At 44.9% G+C, this 19,197-nt stretch overlaps 1 protein-coding gene across 1 annotated transcript in view; it reads right to left on the bottom strand.

Annotated features, from left to right (window-relative positions):
• STPG2 (sperm tail PG-rich repeat containing 2) overlaps positions 1-19,197 on the bottom strand; it is a 196,667-nt gene that overhangs the window by 106,942 nt on the left and 70,528 nt on the right. The window contains exon 11 of the mRNA XM_070949093.1: positions 13,060-13,225. Coding sequence (XP_070805194.1) covers positions 13,060-13,225 — 166 coding nt within the window. The remainder of the gene's footprint in view (positions 1-13,059; positions 13,226-19,197) is intronic.

Genomic DNA, 19,197 nt, shown 5'->3' with positions numbered 1-19,197 from the left:
CACTGGGAGCCAGTGCAGCTCGCGCAGGAGGGGTATCACGTGGGCACAACGAGTTGCGCCCATAACCACCTGCGCGGCCGCATTCTGGACCAGTTGGAGCCTCTGAGTGCTCTTCAAGGCGAGCCCCATGTAGACAGCATTATAATAGTCCAGCCGGGAGGTGACAAGGGCGTGAGTGACCGTGTGCAAGGCATCCCGGTCCAGAAAGGGCTGCAACTGGCGAATCAGGCGAACCTGATAAAAGGCCCCCCTGGCCACGGCCGTCATATGCTCTTCTAAAGACAGCCGTGCATCCAGGAGGACACCCAGATTGCGAGCCCTCTCTGTGGGGGGCAAAGATTCACCCCCAATAGTCAGCGATGGCACCTGCTGACTATATCGGGACGCTATAAACTATGATAGAAAGGAAAGTAAAAAGAGAAGATTGTAAAGAAGAAAGAAAAGAAAAAAGAAAAGAAAAAAGTGAGATAAAGAAAAAAAACATATAAAGAAGTGATTTCCAATCTTCCTCACAAGTCTAAACAAGTTTGGTAGCACTCCACCCCTATTAAATTATAAATAGATATCTCTTCTTCCATATGCATCCCTTATATGTATGGAAATCTGTAAAATACTAACTTTTCAATCCTGGTATCTCTAAAAAATCCATAAAGGGTTTATAAACACTTTATAAAAACATATCTTATTTTAACCTTGATCAAATAAACCAACTTTATATTCCTTTCTTTTACTTCTGAAAATCTTTAATTCATTCAAATATTGTCATAGCATTTGATCTCTCAATTCTTTGTCTCATCACAAAAGCTTCTTTGTATCTTTAATCTCTGTTTTGACTTATAGTGGACAAAAATTGTTTCCTATAAAATGCTGTTTATTTTATATAATAATTTCCAAATACTAAGTTCCAAAATCTTATTGTAAAAGTTTTAATGTTCCAAATTTGTCTTGATTCTTGCATTCTTACTTCAAAATCTTACTTAATTTTTTGCCTTTTATTTCAATTTTTTCCAAGTTCTTAAACTTATAGTTAATTTTCTTTTGTTCAGAAATAAAAATGGGCTCACTAGGTAGCCTTTTAAACTTGTTGTTCCAAATATCTCTAATAGCTTTTAAGATGGTTAAATAAGCAATTTCCTAAAATGGTTAGAAACTGAGGTTAGCAAATTCAGTATCTTTTAAAAGGCTCCACTGTGGTTGTGAGCTTGATGACTGATCCCTTCATCTCTCAGAGTTCAAACCCACACAAGATCTCTATCCTGTAGTCTCCTTATGAGGAATAGTAATATGAAGCACATGTGGGCACAATATTTGATGGTTATATGCTATTATGCACACTCTTTCATTAGAACACATTATACTTGAGCGACATGAGCTGCAATGGTTGCCAGTATATTCTTAGGTTTAGTTCAAGGTTTTGGTATTGACCTATAAAGATCTATAAGGCACAGGACCAGGTTAATCTGGAGGACCACTTCATCTTGGTTACATCTACCCATCCCATCCAGCCTAAGAGTACAGTTTAAAAGCTTTAAATTCTTTCAGCTATTTTGGAATACAATGTTACAAGCCAAAAACTAAATAGAAGATATAATTAGTTTCCACAGCAAAATAACTGTTATGTTAAAAGAGACAGGAAAAAGTGGACACAACTACCTTTATATGATCTGTCCGATTAATTTTGAAAATAAAATAAAATTTATTTGTTATTTCAAGTAATTTCCTGTGTGAATGTGCCATGGAACATAATGAGTTTTAGCAATGATTCGAACAGTAGCTCTTAGATTCAACGCAATGAATGAATAGCTGTACATTGTTTCACATTATTACTAATTAAGTGTTAAACATCAATCACATAAAAATTGCACTAAGCAAAGCTTATATCATCTACCAAATACAATGTAACCGAAATAATAATAGATGAGACCAAACACACAATGTTAACTGATAAAGCAGAGTTGGCAGCATTCCTCTCTTTCCCTCTCTCTCTCTCTCTCTCTCTCACACACACACACACCCCTCTATTCTTTCATTATAGCAACATTTAAAGCAAATATTATACATAATAATGTTGAATATTTTAAGATAGTACTTAAAATCATAAAGTAGCTTTATATTTTATATTGGCAGTAATTTTACTGAAATAAAAATGAACATTTGCTGATCCATTGCTATATTTTAATTTTATTTCTATATACAAGAGTCTCATACCAACAAAATGCTTACTCAGATCCAGAAATTCTTTAGGAAACACAAGATCTTTCCATTGTACCAAAGGCTTTTATTTGTTGGGACAAACTGTGTCTACAATGAATCCTATCACCTCAGTCTCAGAACAGTGATTGCCACTGATGCATTAAGATGTGTGTGTTTTCTAATGTAACAATGCAAAGTGGTAGATTTATGTCTTGGGGTAAAAGATTAGGCTCTCTACAATGATTTACTTAAACAATCTGGCATATTTCTTCCCTAGAGCAGGTTGCAAGGTTACCCTTCAAAAAGACTTTTCTACAGTAGCACAGCCAAGATGCAGCAGTACTTCAATGGTAAGATAAGGTTATTGGTTTTGTAAATAAATGCTCACTATAAGGCATAAATTGCATTATGTTGTATTTTAACTCCCATAATTTCCAATTTGCATGGCCTTTACTGGGGACAAGCTGAACAAATGGATCATTTTTCATATGTAAAACTATGGAATAATATACAAAGAAATCTCATTTATAGTTCTCATTTCTGCATTTGATGTCTCTTCATATTTAGAAGGGGCGTTGGTCCTACCTGATACGCTCCTTCTCGTTGGGTGGAGACAGCAGCCAGTGTGGGTAATCCTCACCCAATCAGCCTGAAGGACTGGGTCTATTCAAAGTTTAAATCCCGCCCTTGTTGCCGGGTAGACCAGCTTTTGGCAAAAAACTAAGGAAAGACTCGGCGTGTGGTCAAGATAAGAGAAATTTAGAGAGAGAAAAATGAGACCAGCCTGGCACAAAAAAACCGGGAGGGTCTGGCTGCTGTCTCCACCCAACGAGAAGGAGCGTATCAGGTAGGACCAACGCCCCTTCTCCATTGTGGGTGGAGACAGCAGCCAGTGTGGGACATACCCAAGTTCACTGTCCCGAGAGGGCCCAGGCTGATCCGAAATAGCCTCCCCAGCAACAACCCTCTGCAACACCTGCCGACCAAACGCTGCCTCAGCAGAGGCAAATGAGTCAATTTTATAGTGTTTAATAAAGGGAGCCGGAGATGTCCATGTGGCCGCACGGCAAATCTCCAGCAACGGGGCCTACGTAGCCCAGGCCGCCGACGTAGCTGCACTGCGTGTAGAGTGGGCAGTCACATGAGGCGGTCGCGGCAGGGAGTGGAAGTCGTAGGTGGAGGCGATGGTTTGCCGGATCCAGCGACCGATAGTTGAAGAAGATACCTTGAGACCCAAAGAAACGGGTAAGAAGGAGACGAACAAGGCTTCTGAACGTCGAAAGGATGCAGTGCGTTTAATATAGATGCGAAAGGCACGGCGAACATCCAGAGTGTGCCAACGACGTTCGCGAGGGTGAGAAGGACGAGGGCAGAAATTCGGGAGGATGAGCTCTTGGGACCGATGGAAGACAGAGTTGATTTTCGGCAGGAAGGTTGGATCCAGACGGAGGATGACACGATCCGAGTGGAACACGCAAAGGTCCGCCCTGGTGGAGAGAGCAGCCACTTCCGATATGCGACGAGCCGAAGTGATAGCCATCAAGAAGGCGACTTTACACGACAACAAGCACAGAGACGCTGTTCGTAGGGGTTCGTAGGGCGGCCCCATGAGAGACTCCAAGACCAAAGGTAGATCCCAAGTGGGATAGCAGTGTAAAACGGGAGGGAACAAGTTAGTGGCCCCGCGAAGAAAATGTCAAATTAGAGGATGCTGCGCCAAAGACGAGAGGGACCCGCAGGTAAGTACCGAAGAGATGGCTGCAATTTGGCGTCTTAGCGTGTTTGGAGAGAGGCCGTCAGAAAAACCTCGGTGTAGGAACACCAGAATGTCCACTATTGAAGGCTGTAGTACAGGTATGCCATTCCTGTCACACCAAGAACAGAAAGACCGCTAGGTGGCAGAATAGATTCTGTTAGTAGAAGGGCGACGAGAGGCCTGAATTATATGTATAACATCGTTCGGAATATTAGCCGTGCTCAGAGAGAATTGCTCAACCGCCAAGCAGTCAGATTGAGCCACGGGAGGTCTGGGTGGTTCATTGCCCCTTGACTCAGAGTGTCTGTTGTGATCGGGATGAACCAGGAGGGAGCGACAGAGAGGGAAACCAAGTCCGCAAACCATGCTCTGCGAGGCCAGTGTGGAGCCAGAAGAATTACCTCCGCCCGTTCGTCCAAGAGCTTGCGGATCACTCTGGGGAGTAGAGATGTTGGAGGAAAGGCGTATAGAAAACCCTGGGGCCAGGGGACTCGGAGGGCGTCGACAGCTTCCGCCTGAGGGGCTGGGAACCGGGTGAAAAAGCGAGGCAACTGTGCGTTTGCAGGAGTAGCGAATAGGTCCACGACTGGGGTCCCAAATCGACGGGCCAGAGCCTGGAAGATTTGGGGGTGGAGGCACCATTCTGCATTGTCCAGCTGTTGTCGGCTCAGCCAGTCCACCTGAATATTGTCGATGCCCGAGATGTGCTCCGCCCGAAGGGATCCGAGATGACATTCCGCCCAGAGACCGACTTTCAAAGCCACTGACAATAGGGACTTCGACCTGGTACCCCCCAATTTGTTCAAATGAGCCTTGGCTGTTACATTGTCCGTCAAGACAAGTACATGGGCTCCGGCTAGAAGTTGACGAAACGCCCTGAGGGCCAGGAAGATGGCTTGCAACTCTAGCCAGTTGATTGGACGGCGAGCATCCATCTCGTTCCACACACCCTGGGAGAGCTGACCCTGACAATGTGCTCCCCAGCCGCGGAGACTGGCATCTGTTGTCACCACTACTCTCTGGGGCTCAAGAAAGAGAAAACCTGCCGAAAGGGCCGGGGACCGCCACCATCGAAGGGATCTGCGAACTGCCGGAGGGAGCAGGATCTGACTGGAAGAAGTGCCTCTGCCTGCCTTCTGAAAAGGTAAAAGAAACCATTGGAACTCCCGGGCGTGGAGCTGCGCCCAAGAAACAATGGCTATGGCAGAAATCATCTTCCCCAAGAGTTGGGAAAAAATATAAGGGGAGACCTTCCGAGATCCCTCGACTTTAACTACTAACTCCCGCAAGCTAACCTGACGCTCTGGGGAGAGAAAAACTTTACCTTGTAAGGAGTCAATTAGAGCCCCTAAATGAACCAGGGAAGTAGAAGGGATCAGATGGCTCTTTTCCAGGTTAATGGAAAAACCATGGGCAGCTAATGTCCTAAGAGTAAACTGAATATCCCGGGTAGCCTGGAGAGCGGAAGACGACAAAATTAAAATGTCATCTAAATAACAAAGGAGCCTGATCGACGAGAGCCTGAGGTAAGCGGCTAAAGCCGCCAACACCTTAGTAAAGGTGCGGGGGGCGGACGAAAGTCCGAAGGGCAAAGCCCGAGACTGTTAATGAACCCCCCCATAACAGAACCGCAAATAACGTCTGTGGGAAGGGAGAATGGGGATGTGTAAATAGGCCTCAGTCAGATCGATAGAAGAAAGGAGATCGCCCCTCCTAACACCGTCAAGAATAGATTTAAGAGTCTGCATCTTAAATTTCCGATACACCACGTACCGATTTAACCGTTTTAGGTCCAGAATGGGTCTCCACCCCCCCCCCCCCCCGAGGATTTAGGCACCAGAAAAACTCGAGAATAGAATCCCGTCCCAATTTCGTCAGCAGGGACCAGTTGGATAGCCCTGATGGAAAGGAGATGCTGAACAGCAGAGGCCATAAGAGCCCTCCTTTCAGTGTCACAAGAAATTGGGCAGCAGACAAAGGTGCTCGGGGGAGGGGAAAGGAATTCAATGGCCAACCCTGATCTTAAAGTGGCCAGGACCCATTCATCCGGAATAGACTTCTCCCAAATGGCAGCGAAGAGGGCCAATCTGCCGCCAATGGGAGGGTCAGAGATGCGACTAGTGACGGCGCCGGTAGGAACGACCTCCTTCCCCTCGAAAGGGCCGTTTGGACATGAAGGGTTTTCCCCGGGACAGCCTATCCTGGGAACCCCGGGACCTCCCAAAATTGTGGAATGGCCGCGGAGGAGGGAAAAAGGCGGAAGAAGTAGAAGGACCCCCACCATCAGAAGCCCGAGATTGAGGCCGTGCAGGATAAGGTACATAACGGGAATCCCCCCTACGAAAAACAGGAGCCAAAACTTTCTTCTTGTCACGAGTCTCGGTCAAGAAGGGGTCCAAGGCATCCCCAAACAATCGGGCCCCTCCAAACGGAACAGCAGCCAACCACCACTTATGCCTGGCATTCGCCTGCCAGTGGCGGAAGCAGACCAAACGACGAGCAGCCACTGAAGAAGCCAACGACTTTGCTGCAAAACGGGCGGCGCTCAAAGTCGAATCTGCAGAGAACTGGACAGCTGCAATAATCTTATTGAGGTCTTGCTTAATCCACGCGTCATCCGGAGAAAGCTTCTCCTGCAGCTGGCGGAGCCACAGCTAGGTGGTACGATTGAAGAATGAAGCCGTAGAAGATGCCTTGATAGCCCATGCCGCCCCCTGATGGGCCCTCCGGAGGACCAGGTCAGAACGACGCTCCTCAGGCTGCAATCCTTCATCAGGGCCCCCAGGGACATTAGCATTAGGTAAGAGAGAAGCCACGGGCGCATCTACAGAAGGCAGTTGCAATAGCGAGTCCAGGTCAGAAGCGACGTTAAAGTTTTTTCTGTCAATAGACGAGGGCAGGGGAGCCAAGCCAGGAGAAGCCCACTGCCGCTTGACCATGTCCAAAATTAAAGGCGGAGCAGGAATTGTGGTGACCTGTTTAGCCGGCTCTGCAAACAAAGGATCTAGAGTCCCTGGAGGAACTGAAACAGGGGGCTGGACCACCGGAGATGATAGCTGGGCCGTGTTAATGGCCTTAAAGAGCAAGGATTTAAATAAGGCCTGCGGGAACAAGCCAGACACCACTGGTTGGTCCGGCGGAAGATCCTCGTCATCAGACCAACCGGAATCCTCAGCATCATCAACGTCGGACAAGGTAGACGGTTGAGTGGCCTGAGAGACAGGCGGAGAAGAAGGCTGTCCGGAAGCCATCTGCTCTGTAGAGTGATGTCGCTCAGGAGAGGCAGACCTTACCGAACCGGCTCTGCTAGGAAGGAGGGATCTCGCAGCCAAGGATTTCTGCACCGCAGCTTCAATGAGCTGTTGCAACAGGTCAGTAGATAACATGTCAGGTAAGGCAGGAGAAGCAGCAGGCACAGTGATGGTTGCTTCCTGTGTCGTGGTTGGAACTGGAACGACGGTCGAAGTAGAAGATTCAGCACCCCACAGGCCAGAAGTGGAAATTGCCACCGGACAATCTCGAAGTGATAGCTGGTCAGGAGTCGCAGGACGGTCATCCTGGTCAGTCCCCATATCCGCCACCGCCACTGGTGCCACCCTCGTGGAAGAAGTCTGGTCAGCACATGCCTTATCACAAAGTTTAGTAAGCACTTTATCTCGGCGCTTTTCCACTTTAGAGGAAGTACTGCCATGTTTTTTATGCCCTGTATAATGCCTCTGGGGCAGAGCTGGAGCCACAATAGGGGCCTGGGCAGGCACAGGAGGGGTAACAGATGGGTCATCTGATTGGCCAGTAAAGGAAGCTATGGCCTTGCTGCCGTGCTTTGATTTGGAGGCTGCTTTGGGCATGGTGAATTAGACCAGAATAGAGAACGAGGGTGATCAAATGACAATGGGGGAGCGCAGAAACTCCACAGGGACCCTCAGCACCCAACAGTTCAGTCTAGCAATTGAAAGGGGAGCGCGGAAACTCCACAAAATGGCCGCTGTGTCAGTATATGAAAAACAAAATGGCGGCCGTCAGTAATGAATTAGGCTAGATAGGGTCCAATTGGATTAGCTTGCCCAAATATACAGCGTTAAATTAAAGGCTTCTCCCAGCGATTTAAAAGCAGGCCTCAGAGGTTTCTCCCAGTGATTTAAGGCAGGGAAGAGTTAAGTCCTTAAAAGTGAAAAATATTGCTCCCAGCTGACAGGTGGTGATAGAGAGGCCCGCCGCGCGGCCGCGCGATCATGCAGGCTATAGGGGAACACAGGCAGGTCACTGTGGCAGGATCCGGTCTTTAGAGGCAAGGAGGTGGGCGATCTAGGCAGCAATTAACAAAATGGAGCCAGGCAGTCAGAAAACGAAGCCGAGCTGCACCCCCGATGAAAACAAAATGGCTGCCGCCATTCAAACGGCGCGAAAAACGGCCGAAATCGAAGGACCAGGGTGCTGGAGCTGATTGAGCCAGGCAGAGTTCCAAAGGGCCCCCAACGATCCCCCTTTAAGCAGGAAAGGGTCAAATCAATAGTCCAGAGAGGCTTCCCACCCCCTTTGCAGAGGAAATACCTTGAGGCAAAGGGGAAACCCCCAGTCACAAGAAACACTCACTGCACAATCCAAATTCACCAAAATCCAAAAGAATGTCCAAATTCGTAGTCACAGAATAGTCCAGAGAAGTCACACCAACAAAACAGATCCAACAGCAATCAGAATCAGCTAAAATTCAGCTAAAAGAGAGACAGCTAAAGACCACACGCCAGTCCTGACTGAAGGACTGAGTCAAAAGCTGGTCTACCCGGCAACAAGGGCGGGATTTAAACTTTGGATAGACCCAGTCCTTCAGGCTGATTGGATGAGGATTACCCACACTGGCTGCTGTCTCCACCCACAATGGAGAAACTTCTCATCTTGTCACATATGACAAAAACTATCACTAGATTCCAGTTTCTTAGTATTCTTAGTGGTGATAGTGAGACAAGCCCCATGGACATTAACTCAACTCTTGATAGGTATATCAGTTAATGATATAGGGTTTCCTCCCCGATTAGAGAGTTGAATTAGAAGACCTCCAAGGTCCCGTCCAACTCTGTTATTCTGTATTCTGATGATATTCATAGTGCTATATTTTACTTATCGTTTTACTGACTGCTAAATAGAATGAACCAAACAAGTTCATCCTGTGAAAAGTTTGTGAATTTAGGTTTTTGGAATCAAAATTTATTAATCTTACTGTCTTGCAAATCAACAGTGATCAACCCTTGAATTAGGTCTTAAGAATCAAACTAAAAGTACGTAATTTGATTCATTAAATTAAGTATTAGTTAATAGAAAAGCTAAATAGTTAAATAAAATCAAGGGGGAAAGGAAATGAAATCAAACTTAAGAGTTTCAACTTGCATTACAAGAGATTTTGTGATAATAGCTGGTGATTTATTCTTTTCCAACTGAAAACTATCAGCCATATTATTACTGGCCTTCAAAGAAGTTTACTTTAATAGATTTAAGTCAAAATTTAATGGAGCTCCATTTTGTGTTTTCATTCTTTATTTTATTACAGTTTTATTAATATTCTGGATTCTGGAAGGGAACGGAGTCCATGCTGAAGGAACATCAGTCCGGTGCCAGGGTGAGAACCACTGCACAGGTCCGCAACCCCAGGAAAGTAGCAGGGGCATCGCTGCTTGTTCTCTGTGGTTGGCGAGGGGGGGCAGCGGTTCTCCTCCAGAATCCCGGGTGCAAGTGGCAGGGTGAGATCTGCTGCACAGGCCCAGGAAAGTAGCAGGGGCATCGCTGCTTGTTCTCGGTGGCTGGTGAGGGAGGGCAGCAGTTGTACCCTGCTGCTTGCGCCCAGGATTCTGGAAGAGAACTGCCGCCCCCCCCTTGCCAGCCACCGAGAACAAGCAGCAATGCCCCTGCTACTTTCCTGGGGCTGCGCAGCGGTTCTCACCCTGCCACTTGCGCCCAGGATTCTGGAGAAGAACCGCCGCCCCACCCTCGCCAGCCACCAAGAACAAGTAGTGCTGCCGCAGGAGCGGAGTCCATGCCGAAGGAACATCTGTCCGGTGCCAGGGTAAGAGACGTGCCAGCCGGGAAGCGGGCGCACTCCCTTGGCAGAAGGGGCAGGGGGCTGCGCTGGCTTGTTCTTGGTGGCGGGCGGGGGGGCACTTCATTGACACACTCCGGGTTCTGGCGGTTGTCCTTCCCCACAGCCCGTTTTTGGTCCCAGGAGGCTTCAGGGAGGTTTGCCAGGCCCAAAATGGGTGGCGGGGTGCGCCGCGCATGCACAGTGGGAGAGGGGTTATGCACATATGTGTGGGGGAGCGGGGGGAGTGTGTGGGGGTCACGGTCGGAGAGCAGGGCTCGCGGGTAGGCATTGCATTATGGGTGTGGGCACTTTTGGCACGTGATGGCAAAAAAGTTTGCAATCACTGGCCTATAGGCTAATCAATAAAGCTAACTGAAACTGAAACAATGCATAATGCTAGAGTTCCAATAGAATATATATACGTAGCTCAGGGTTTAACTGTTCAGTTCTTAGTATTCTCTGAGTTTTATTCATATCTTGAAAATGTGTTATTTTGGTTTGGTGGCAGCAGTGCCTCAGATAGAAGATCCATACAGAGAGTGGTAAGGACAGCCGAGAAGATTATAGGAAGCTCTCTTCCTGTTATTCAGGATGCTGCTTATAAGCGTTATGTGCTTAGAGCTCAAAGCATTGTTAGAGACCCCACACACCCACTTTACGGTCTGTTTCTGTTGCTCCCCTCTGGGAGTAGGTTTCAAAGTATTTCTAGCAGGACTATCAGATTTTGTAACAGCTTTGTTTCCTATGCCAGTTGTCTGGTAAACTCGCAAGATTCGTTTTTCTCACCATGTACATGTATACATCTGGACTAGACTGTGTTGTTTCTTTGTTTCATATAATATATGTGGCTATATGCATAATTTTGTATTTATTTATTTATTTTGTCATGTTTATTTAGTGTATATTGGAGGTGGTGACCTTTTGAGAGCTGTATGCAACGAAGTTTCATTTTAATGTATGCCGATTAGTATACATTTAAAGTGACAATAAAGTTACTCTAAGTCTAATTGTGCAATTAGATAACATCATCAGTGGGAGGGAGAATGGGGATTGCTGGCTATACAATATTTAATAATTTGACTTGAACTAAAATGTTAACCGTTTCCCAGTTGAAATTGTGATCGTTTCCATGTGTTTTTGAAGTTTTGAACATTGAAGTTTTTATCAAAATATATTTTCAAAGTATCTTAAGCAAACCAAAAGACCCAATACAGGTAGCCCTCGACTTACAACAGTTCATTTAGTGACCGTTCAAAGTTACTATGGCACTGAAAAAGTAACTCATGACCATTTTTCATATTAACAACCATTGTAGCTTACCCATGATCATATGATCAAAATTTAGGCACTGGGCAACTGACTCATATTTATGATGGCTGCAGTGTCCCAGGGTCATGTGATCACCTTTTGCGACCTTTTGACAAGCAAACTCAATGGGGAAGTCAGATTCAATTAACAACTGTGTTACTAACTTAACAACTGCAGTGATTCTCTGAACAACTGTGGCAAGAAAGGTCATAAAATGGGGCAAAATTCACTTAACAAATGTTTCACTTAGCACAGAAATTGTGGGCTCAATTGTAGTCGTAACTTGAGGACTATCTGTAATCAAGGAAGAAGAAATAGGAGTCATCTGAAACATAGAAAGTACTATAACAGTCACTTTGTAGGACAGACAAGTATACAAGGTATTTTTGCCTAGCAACCATAATTGGGACTGGCAATTCCATCACTAAGTGTCATGGTCACTAAGTGAAAGATCATGCAATTGTGACAGAGATAGATCACTGCCCAATTTTTCATTAAGTGAATCACAATTGGCTGTTGTGACTGCAACCTTTACGGCCGGCTTCTCCATTGGCTCTGCTTGTCAGAAGCCAGTTGAGATTATCACAAATCCCTACCAGTTGTAAAATGCCTGAATTTTGATCATATGACTGTAAAGATGCAACAGTTATAGATGTAAGGAGTGGTCATAAGTTACTTTTAGTGCCAATGTAACTTCAAACAGTCACTAAACAGAGGCAGTTTTTAAACAAGGCCTCATTTAAGACTGGCAGACTGCATGCATGAATAACCAACTGGGATTCAGAAATCAGGGCAAAAATTCCATAATCTGGCAACATAGGGAAATCAATCCCATTTCGTATCATTTAAAGCACTACTTAAGAAGTCACTTACCACAGAGCCTCAAAATTGTCTTGATTGAGATAAGGAACTAGCCTCAGAATCTCAAATTAGCTTGTTGAGAAATAAATGCAACCAATATTCTAAAATTATCTCATTTTTCATTCACTTGTTTGAGTCTTCTATCAATATTACTCTAATAAATTAGCTGTAAGCATTTCTGGAAAAGCCTTGATCTCATCTGAACAATCAGGGGAAAAAAAAAAAGGGGGGGGGACAGGGACATCCCACTACTTAAATAACATTCTTAAAATTCTATAATTCTATAAAATTCAAGTCAAGGTCAAGTCCCAGTGATAGCTTGGATATATTCAAGCATTTTTCTTGGCAACAATAAAAAGTTACTAGTTGTTTAACTTCCTGACCTAGGCTATAACCCTTACATTACTTGAAAGTCTTCCATTCAGGGCCCAACTAGTCATCTTCATCTTCATCTTCATCATCATCCTAGCATTGGTCCCATAGGTTCGGATCAATGAACACCATCATACACAACCATAAACAGCATCCGGGTCATGTCTGCTTTTTTACGGATATGACTGTAGATCCACAGGTTGTAACAAAAATTGATTGGCTGGTCTCTAATCCGGGCCTAATGTCATCAAGGCCTAACCAGTATTTGTCCCTTTTTAGCTTCCACGTACAGTCAGTTTAGCCAAGTGCTACCCTCTGCTGAGGGGAATTAAACTTTCCTAACATTTCTTTAACCAGCTAAGAAGCAAGACAGCCAATATGACATCTTACGAAGCAGTTAATAATAGATGATAAACAGGCAGACAAGTATTTAGATGACACATCATCATTAAAATATATGTAGTTATAGTTCAATTTGAAAATTATGTAATATACTTACCTGGTATTTCGTTCTTGATCTTTAATGCATTTTCCCTAAGCGTTCCACTGAGAAAAGATGCATGCCTTCTTCTAGCCACCACAGTTCGTGGACCCATATATTCACTCTTACCCTGTGATTTCTCAAATGATTTATGAACCTCATAAGAACCTGGAGGTGGAACAGCCTATAATTAAGAAAAAGTATAAGATAAAATGGGCATCACAAATTATGTTAGTGTAGAAAAGCTACAATTAACAGAAAATGCTAAAAAAAAAAAGCACTTGATAATTTAAAACATGCATATTGTAATTAAAGTTTAGGAAAGGATACAGTGCAGGAACTGCCACATTCATGCTGTTCCGTTTGAATTGTGATATGAATCATGATAACATCTCTGGGCAGCATACTCACTTCGGCAAGCCCTTTTATTATTTAGTTTTTAGCAGAATGGAAAGTGGGAATGACCTTGGGAGACCAGAGGAAGAGCTGCAGCCTAGACAACGGCCTGATAAATAAAACTGGAGCCTGAAAGAGGAGGGGAAATGAAAGCAACTCTCTCTAGTTTTCAGAAGAGTAAAACGGAGGGATGGGAGGGTTACTATGAGACTGACAAGACTGATGTTAGCCTTACGAATTAGTCCAGACAAGAAGCACAGCCAGGGATACAGATAAAGCTCTATCTATATTGTAAGTTACATTAACAGAATCTTGCAAATGTGAAAGTACCCTTTCCATACACTAAAGAGAGAGTTATATTGTCACTCTCTATAAACTAGAAAGCAGATGATGACCTTTGAAGATTTAAATAATATGAATATGCTAAGTTTAGTAAAGTATTCTTATATATTGGCCACAAAATCATGGATCTGGCTATAGCTTTGTATTTCCAGCAAAAGGGCCTTAAATGCAGTTAGGATTCACTTACTGCTATGCTAATTTCTTTCTACACTACAATTTTCAATTCTTATATTAAGAGTTTTAGGAAGCAGACAGATGATTATATATGTTTATATTCTTAGTGCAAAATAATAATGTATTTCCTTACTCAGCATTTTTTAATTGAACAGTTCTTGCTTGATTCCAATTGAAGTGTTAATTTATTATCAAGGATGAACCTGTTTATTTCAGATTTAATCATTTCTAATTAAATTAAAACATCTAGGCTTTCATCATTCTATTAGTATATTAATCAACATCACAGAAACATTACTATTAATAATGACAATAATAATTTTAAATTAACTATCATCAGTTGCAAGGAGCCGATGAAATTTTTAAGTGCACCTAAACCTTCCATCAAAATATGCAAAGACATAATTTTGTTTTAAATGCACAGAGACTCTCTTCACTGTTATTTTTTAAAGGACTGGAATATTTTTATTGTCGTTTACTTGAAATTTTAAGGATACCTTTTTATTTGTGGTGAGCAATGGCACAGGAGAGTAAGAAAACAAGATGGAAGATGCTACAAAAAGCATGAGAAAGAAGGGATTCTCACTTGCACAAGTGTGAGCACAGTACTTCTGTTCTTTAAAACAGTTCCTTTTTTCAAGCCTCCATGAAAAAAGATATGTCTGCTTTAACAAATCAACTGATAATGTGACTCTTATAGTAGTCATATTGCAATTAACATTGTGCAACAAGTAGGTTTATAACTGTTTAAATTATTATCTCAATATGTTCTAAGCACAGCAGAATGGTTAAAAATACAACCATCAATCATACAAGAAAAATCTTATAAAAAAGCAAAAGTAAAATTAAATATTTTATATCTATTGTAAAATGAACAGCTGCTTTTCATCTAACAGGTTATTGTCATGCCTGGAAAATCAACCATGATGACTGCCAGTTTGCCTCACTAATCAGCTATGCATTTTACAGTCTTAAAAAGCTAAAGCTACATTGCTTATTCACTGCAAAACCAGCAAAACAAGGCACATCTTCTCTTCCTGACAAATACCAGAAAGGCAGCATAGAGAGAGAGAATCTATATGTTTCTTACTAAGAATTCCTAAGAGGTCTGTAAGGGGCGTGCATAAGTGCACCAGCATGCCTTCCGTCCCTGTCCTACTGTCCCCATTTATTTGTCCCCATTTCCTGTATTAATATCCATGTTTATACTTATTCCTGTTATCTCGTACATGTTTGTCAAACGAAAGAAAGAAAGAAAGAAAGAAAGAAAGAAAGAAAGAAAGAAAGAAAGAAAGAAAGAAAGAAAGAAAGAAAGAAAGAAAGAATTATTAAGACTTTACTTACAGTCTTTCTTTCTGAAAAGATAAAAACTGCAAAACTATCTACATATGGGATAGGGCCTGGTGGCTCAGCAGACTAAAAAAAGCATTTGTGATTAACACCAGCTGTCTGCAATTACTTTAAGTTCGAATCTCACCAGGCTCAAGGTTGACTCAGCCTTCCATCCTTTCTAAGGTAGGTAAATTGAGGACCCAGTTTGTGGGGGCAATAAGCTGACTTTGTATAAATATACGAAAGTATGAAGGCTATTGCTTAATGCATTGTAAGCCGCCCTGAGTCTCCGGAGAAGAACGTTCCTAAGAAGAAACTCTATTTTTCCCATGTTTTTGTTAGCTGTTCCTCCCAGCCTATCAAAAAAATCTGCCAATCATTTTTTTCTTTTTTTGTTCTATTGATTTATTCTTTTCTTCGATTTTCTGAGCTATGGGCTATCTGAGCCCATAGTGGGCCCATTAAACTTTAATTCTGCATTTAGATTTGCCCTCATTTAAGCAGTTATTTTTCTGCCTTATCAAAGTACGTAGCATGAGAGCCCAGTCCTACAGGGTCCCTTTTTAACCTTATGGAATCTTGTCCCCACATTTCATATTGCACTCTAAAATAAACTCAGTTAAGCATGGGGAAACATGTAAATAATACCATTTATTTTCACAGTAAAATGTATACATGGCAACTGCCTAGACTTTGTTAGCTAGGGAAATCCCCACAAAAAGTTCCAATGCATCAAATAGAAGGAAAATCTCAATCAAGTTGGGCTCATCTTATTATTTTCTTGGAATTATAGCTCACCAGTTGTTCCCTCTATGAAATTTTTCAACCTCAGCCTAGCCCAGGAGTGTCCAACTTTGGCAACTTTAAAATTTGAGGATTTCAGCTCCCAGCCAGCATGACCTAGTCTATAGTCCTGTACTTCCAAGTAGACTCTCATTCAAGTAGCTTTTTGAAACTGGCCAGGTCAGCAAAGGCTACATCCTATCTTGATAATACACCAACTGCAAGAGTGATTGTACCAACTTCACTGGATTATTGATGGCACCTCGGGAAAATTAATATAGGTCTGGAGATATTTATTCAAAATTGAACAAGCAATGTCACTTATGTAATAAAAATGCAATTTTAAAAATAATTGTTCAAAATATTGAAAAAGCATGTTTTAGGGTCTCTATCATTCTACTTCAGATTAGATTGGGACTGAATTAAAATGACATCTTGTAGTTTTGTTTCAGCTCTACTTCTTCCCTTCTGTTCAACTTCAAATTGAATATTCGTTCAAGCAGTGGCGCCCTCCTGCCCCCTCAGCTCATCCTGCTTCCCCGACGGCGACAGAGTGCGGAGCCCTGGACTCCGTCTGGTGTACTTAAATGCCAGGTCCGTGGTGAACAAGACACTCCTCGTCCAAGATCTTATAGACGAGGAGGACGCGGACCTGGCTTGTATCACTGAGACCTGGCTGGGGCCGGAGGGCAGTGTCCCTCTCGTAGATTTGTGTCCCCCAGGTTTCCGGATACTACACCAGCCACGACTCCAGGGGAGGGGCGGAGGAGTGGCGGTAGTTATTAAGGAAAGTCTTAGGCCTAGGGAGGTCACTGTTCCTCAGGTTGGCGGGTGTGAATCCCTCCTTTTGAAATGGGACCCTGGAGTTCAGTCTGGGCTGTTGATCACGTACCTCTCCCCCAGCTGCGTGACCTCAGCCCTGCCCGCACTACTAGATGTCTTAGCCGAATTGACGGTGGAACTCCCAACCTTTTGGTTGTGGGAGATTTCAATCTGCCATCAGCTGGTGAGTCATCTGAGTTGGTGCGGGAGTTCATGACCTCCATGACGGCCATGGACCTGACTCAGATTGTACAGGGCCCAACTCATATTGGAGGACACACACTCGACCTTATTTTTCTCTCTGGACAGTGGATAAATGATCGTGGGGAGGGGACTCTATCTATTGACCCTCTGTCATGGACCGATCATTCCCTCCTTAGACTCGACTTTTCCTCCGCCATCCCCCGTCGCAGGGGTGTGGAACCAGTAAGATGGTTCCGCCCCAGGCGCCTGATGGAACCCGAAAGTTTCCTGATGGAGCTTGGGTCATTTCCCGCCTCCTTAGCCCACGATTCATCTGAGACCCTTGTCGCAGCCTGGGAACAGGCTGCGGTGGGGGCCCTGGATCGAATCGCGCCTTTGCAGCCTCTGATCCGATGCAGATCCCGGGTGGCTCCTTGGTTTACCGCGGAGCTCAGGGAAATGAAGCGTCGGAAAAGATGCCTGGAGGGTGGTTGGAGATCCTCCCGATCCGAGTCCGACCGAACACAACTAAGAACCCATATTAGGTCTTATCTTGTGGCGATGGAAGTAGCGAAACGTAACTATTTCGCCACTCTCATTGCATCTGCAGAAAATCGCCCAGCAGCCCTGTTTAGAGTGACCCGCTCCCTCCTTAATCAGGGAGCGAGGGAGGACCCCTTACAGGGCCGTGCTGAGGACTTTGCACAGTTTCTGCAAGATAAAATCACTCAGATTCGGACCGGGTTGGACTCCGACTGGACAGAGTCCGTTGAGGTGACAGGGCCTAGTCTCGGTGGAGACATCTGGGTTGAGTTTGAGCCTGTTTCATTGGATGACGTGGACAGGATTATGGGTAGGCTGGGGTCTTCCACATGTTTACTGGACCCTTGTCCCTCCTGGCTTGTTTCGGCAGCCCGGAAGGTGACTGGAGACTGGATCCAGGCTATTGTCAACGCTTCACTAAAGGAAGGGGTCTTTCCCTTCTTTTCCTTAAGAAGCCTAACCTGGATCCTGACGTACTTAACAACTACCATCCAGTCTCCAACCTTCGCTTTTTAGCGAAGGTTGTTGAGTCCGTGGTGGCACAGCAATTCCCTCAATTCCTGGAGGAAACTGACTACCTGGATCCTTACCAATCTGGTTTCAGGCGTGGCCACAGCACGGAAACGGCATTGGTCGCCCTAGTAAATGATCTCTGGCGGGCCAGGGATGGGGGTTGCTCCTCCATCCTGGTCCTTCTTGACCTCTCAGCGGCATTCGATACCATCGACCATGGTATCCTGCTGCAGCGGCTCAGGGGGATAGGGTTAGGAGGCACTGTTTTACAGTGGTTCTCCTCCTATCTCTCGGGCCGTCTGCAGTCTGTTTGGGCGGGGGGTCAGGGATCCTCCCAGAGGCCTCTCACTTGTGGGGTGCCTCAGGGCTCGGTTCTCTCTCCTCTGCTCTTTAATATCTATATGAAACCGCTGGGTGAGATCATCCGTGGTTTTGGGGTGAGGTATCATCAATATGCTGATGATACCCAGCTTTACATCTCCACCCCTGACCACCCTAGGGATGCCCTTTCCGTGATGTCCCACTGCCTGGAAGCGGTGCGGGTTTGGATGGGGAGGAACAGGCTTAGACTCAACCCTTCCAAGACTGAATGGCTGTGGATGCCGGCATCCCGGGATCTGGAGGTTCCATCCTTAATGATCGGAGGTGAAACCCTTCCTCCCTCCGACAGGGTCCGCAACTTGGGTGTCCTCCTGGATTCTCAGCTGTCTTTAGATGACCATCTGACAGCCGTAACCAGGGGGGCCTTCGCACAGGTCCGTCTTGTGCGCCAGTTGCGCCCGTTCCTAGACCGGGATGCCCTCGCCACGGTCACTCACGCCCTTGTTACCTCTAGGTTGGACTACTGTAACACCCTCTACATGGGGCTGCCCTTGGGATGTGTCCGGAGGCTTCAGCTAGTCCAAAATGCAGCCGCGCGGGTAGTTACGGGGGCGTCTAGATACTCCCATGTAACACCTCTCCTGCGTGAGCTGCACTGGCTACCGGTGGCACTCCGGATACGTTTCAAGGTGCTGGTGCTCACCTATAAAGCCCTTCATGGCTTAGGCCCGGGGTACTTGCAGGACC

The sequence above is a fragment of the Pituophis catenifer genome, unplaced genomic scaffold (assembly GCF_029215685.1).
Source record: "Pituophis catenifer annectens isolate HBS135680 unplaced genomic scaffold, rPitCat1.0.hap2 SCAF_8, whole genome shotgun sequence".
In the NCBI taxonomy this organism is placed as follows: Eukaryota; Metazoa; Chordata; class Lepidosauria; order Squamata; family Colubridae; genus Pituophis; species Pituophis catenifer.
Note: the sequence above shows the minus strand (reverse complement) of the source record. Positions and strands in the feature narration are given on the sequence as shown.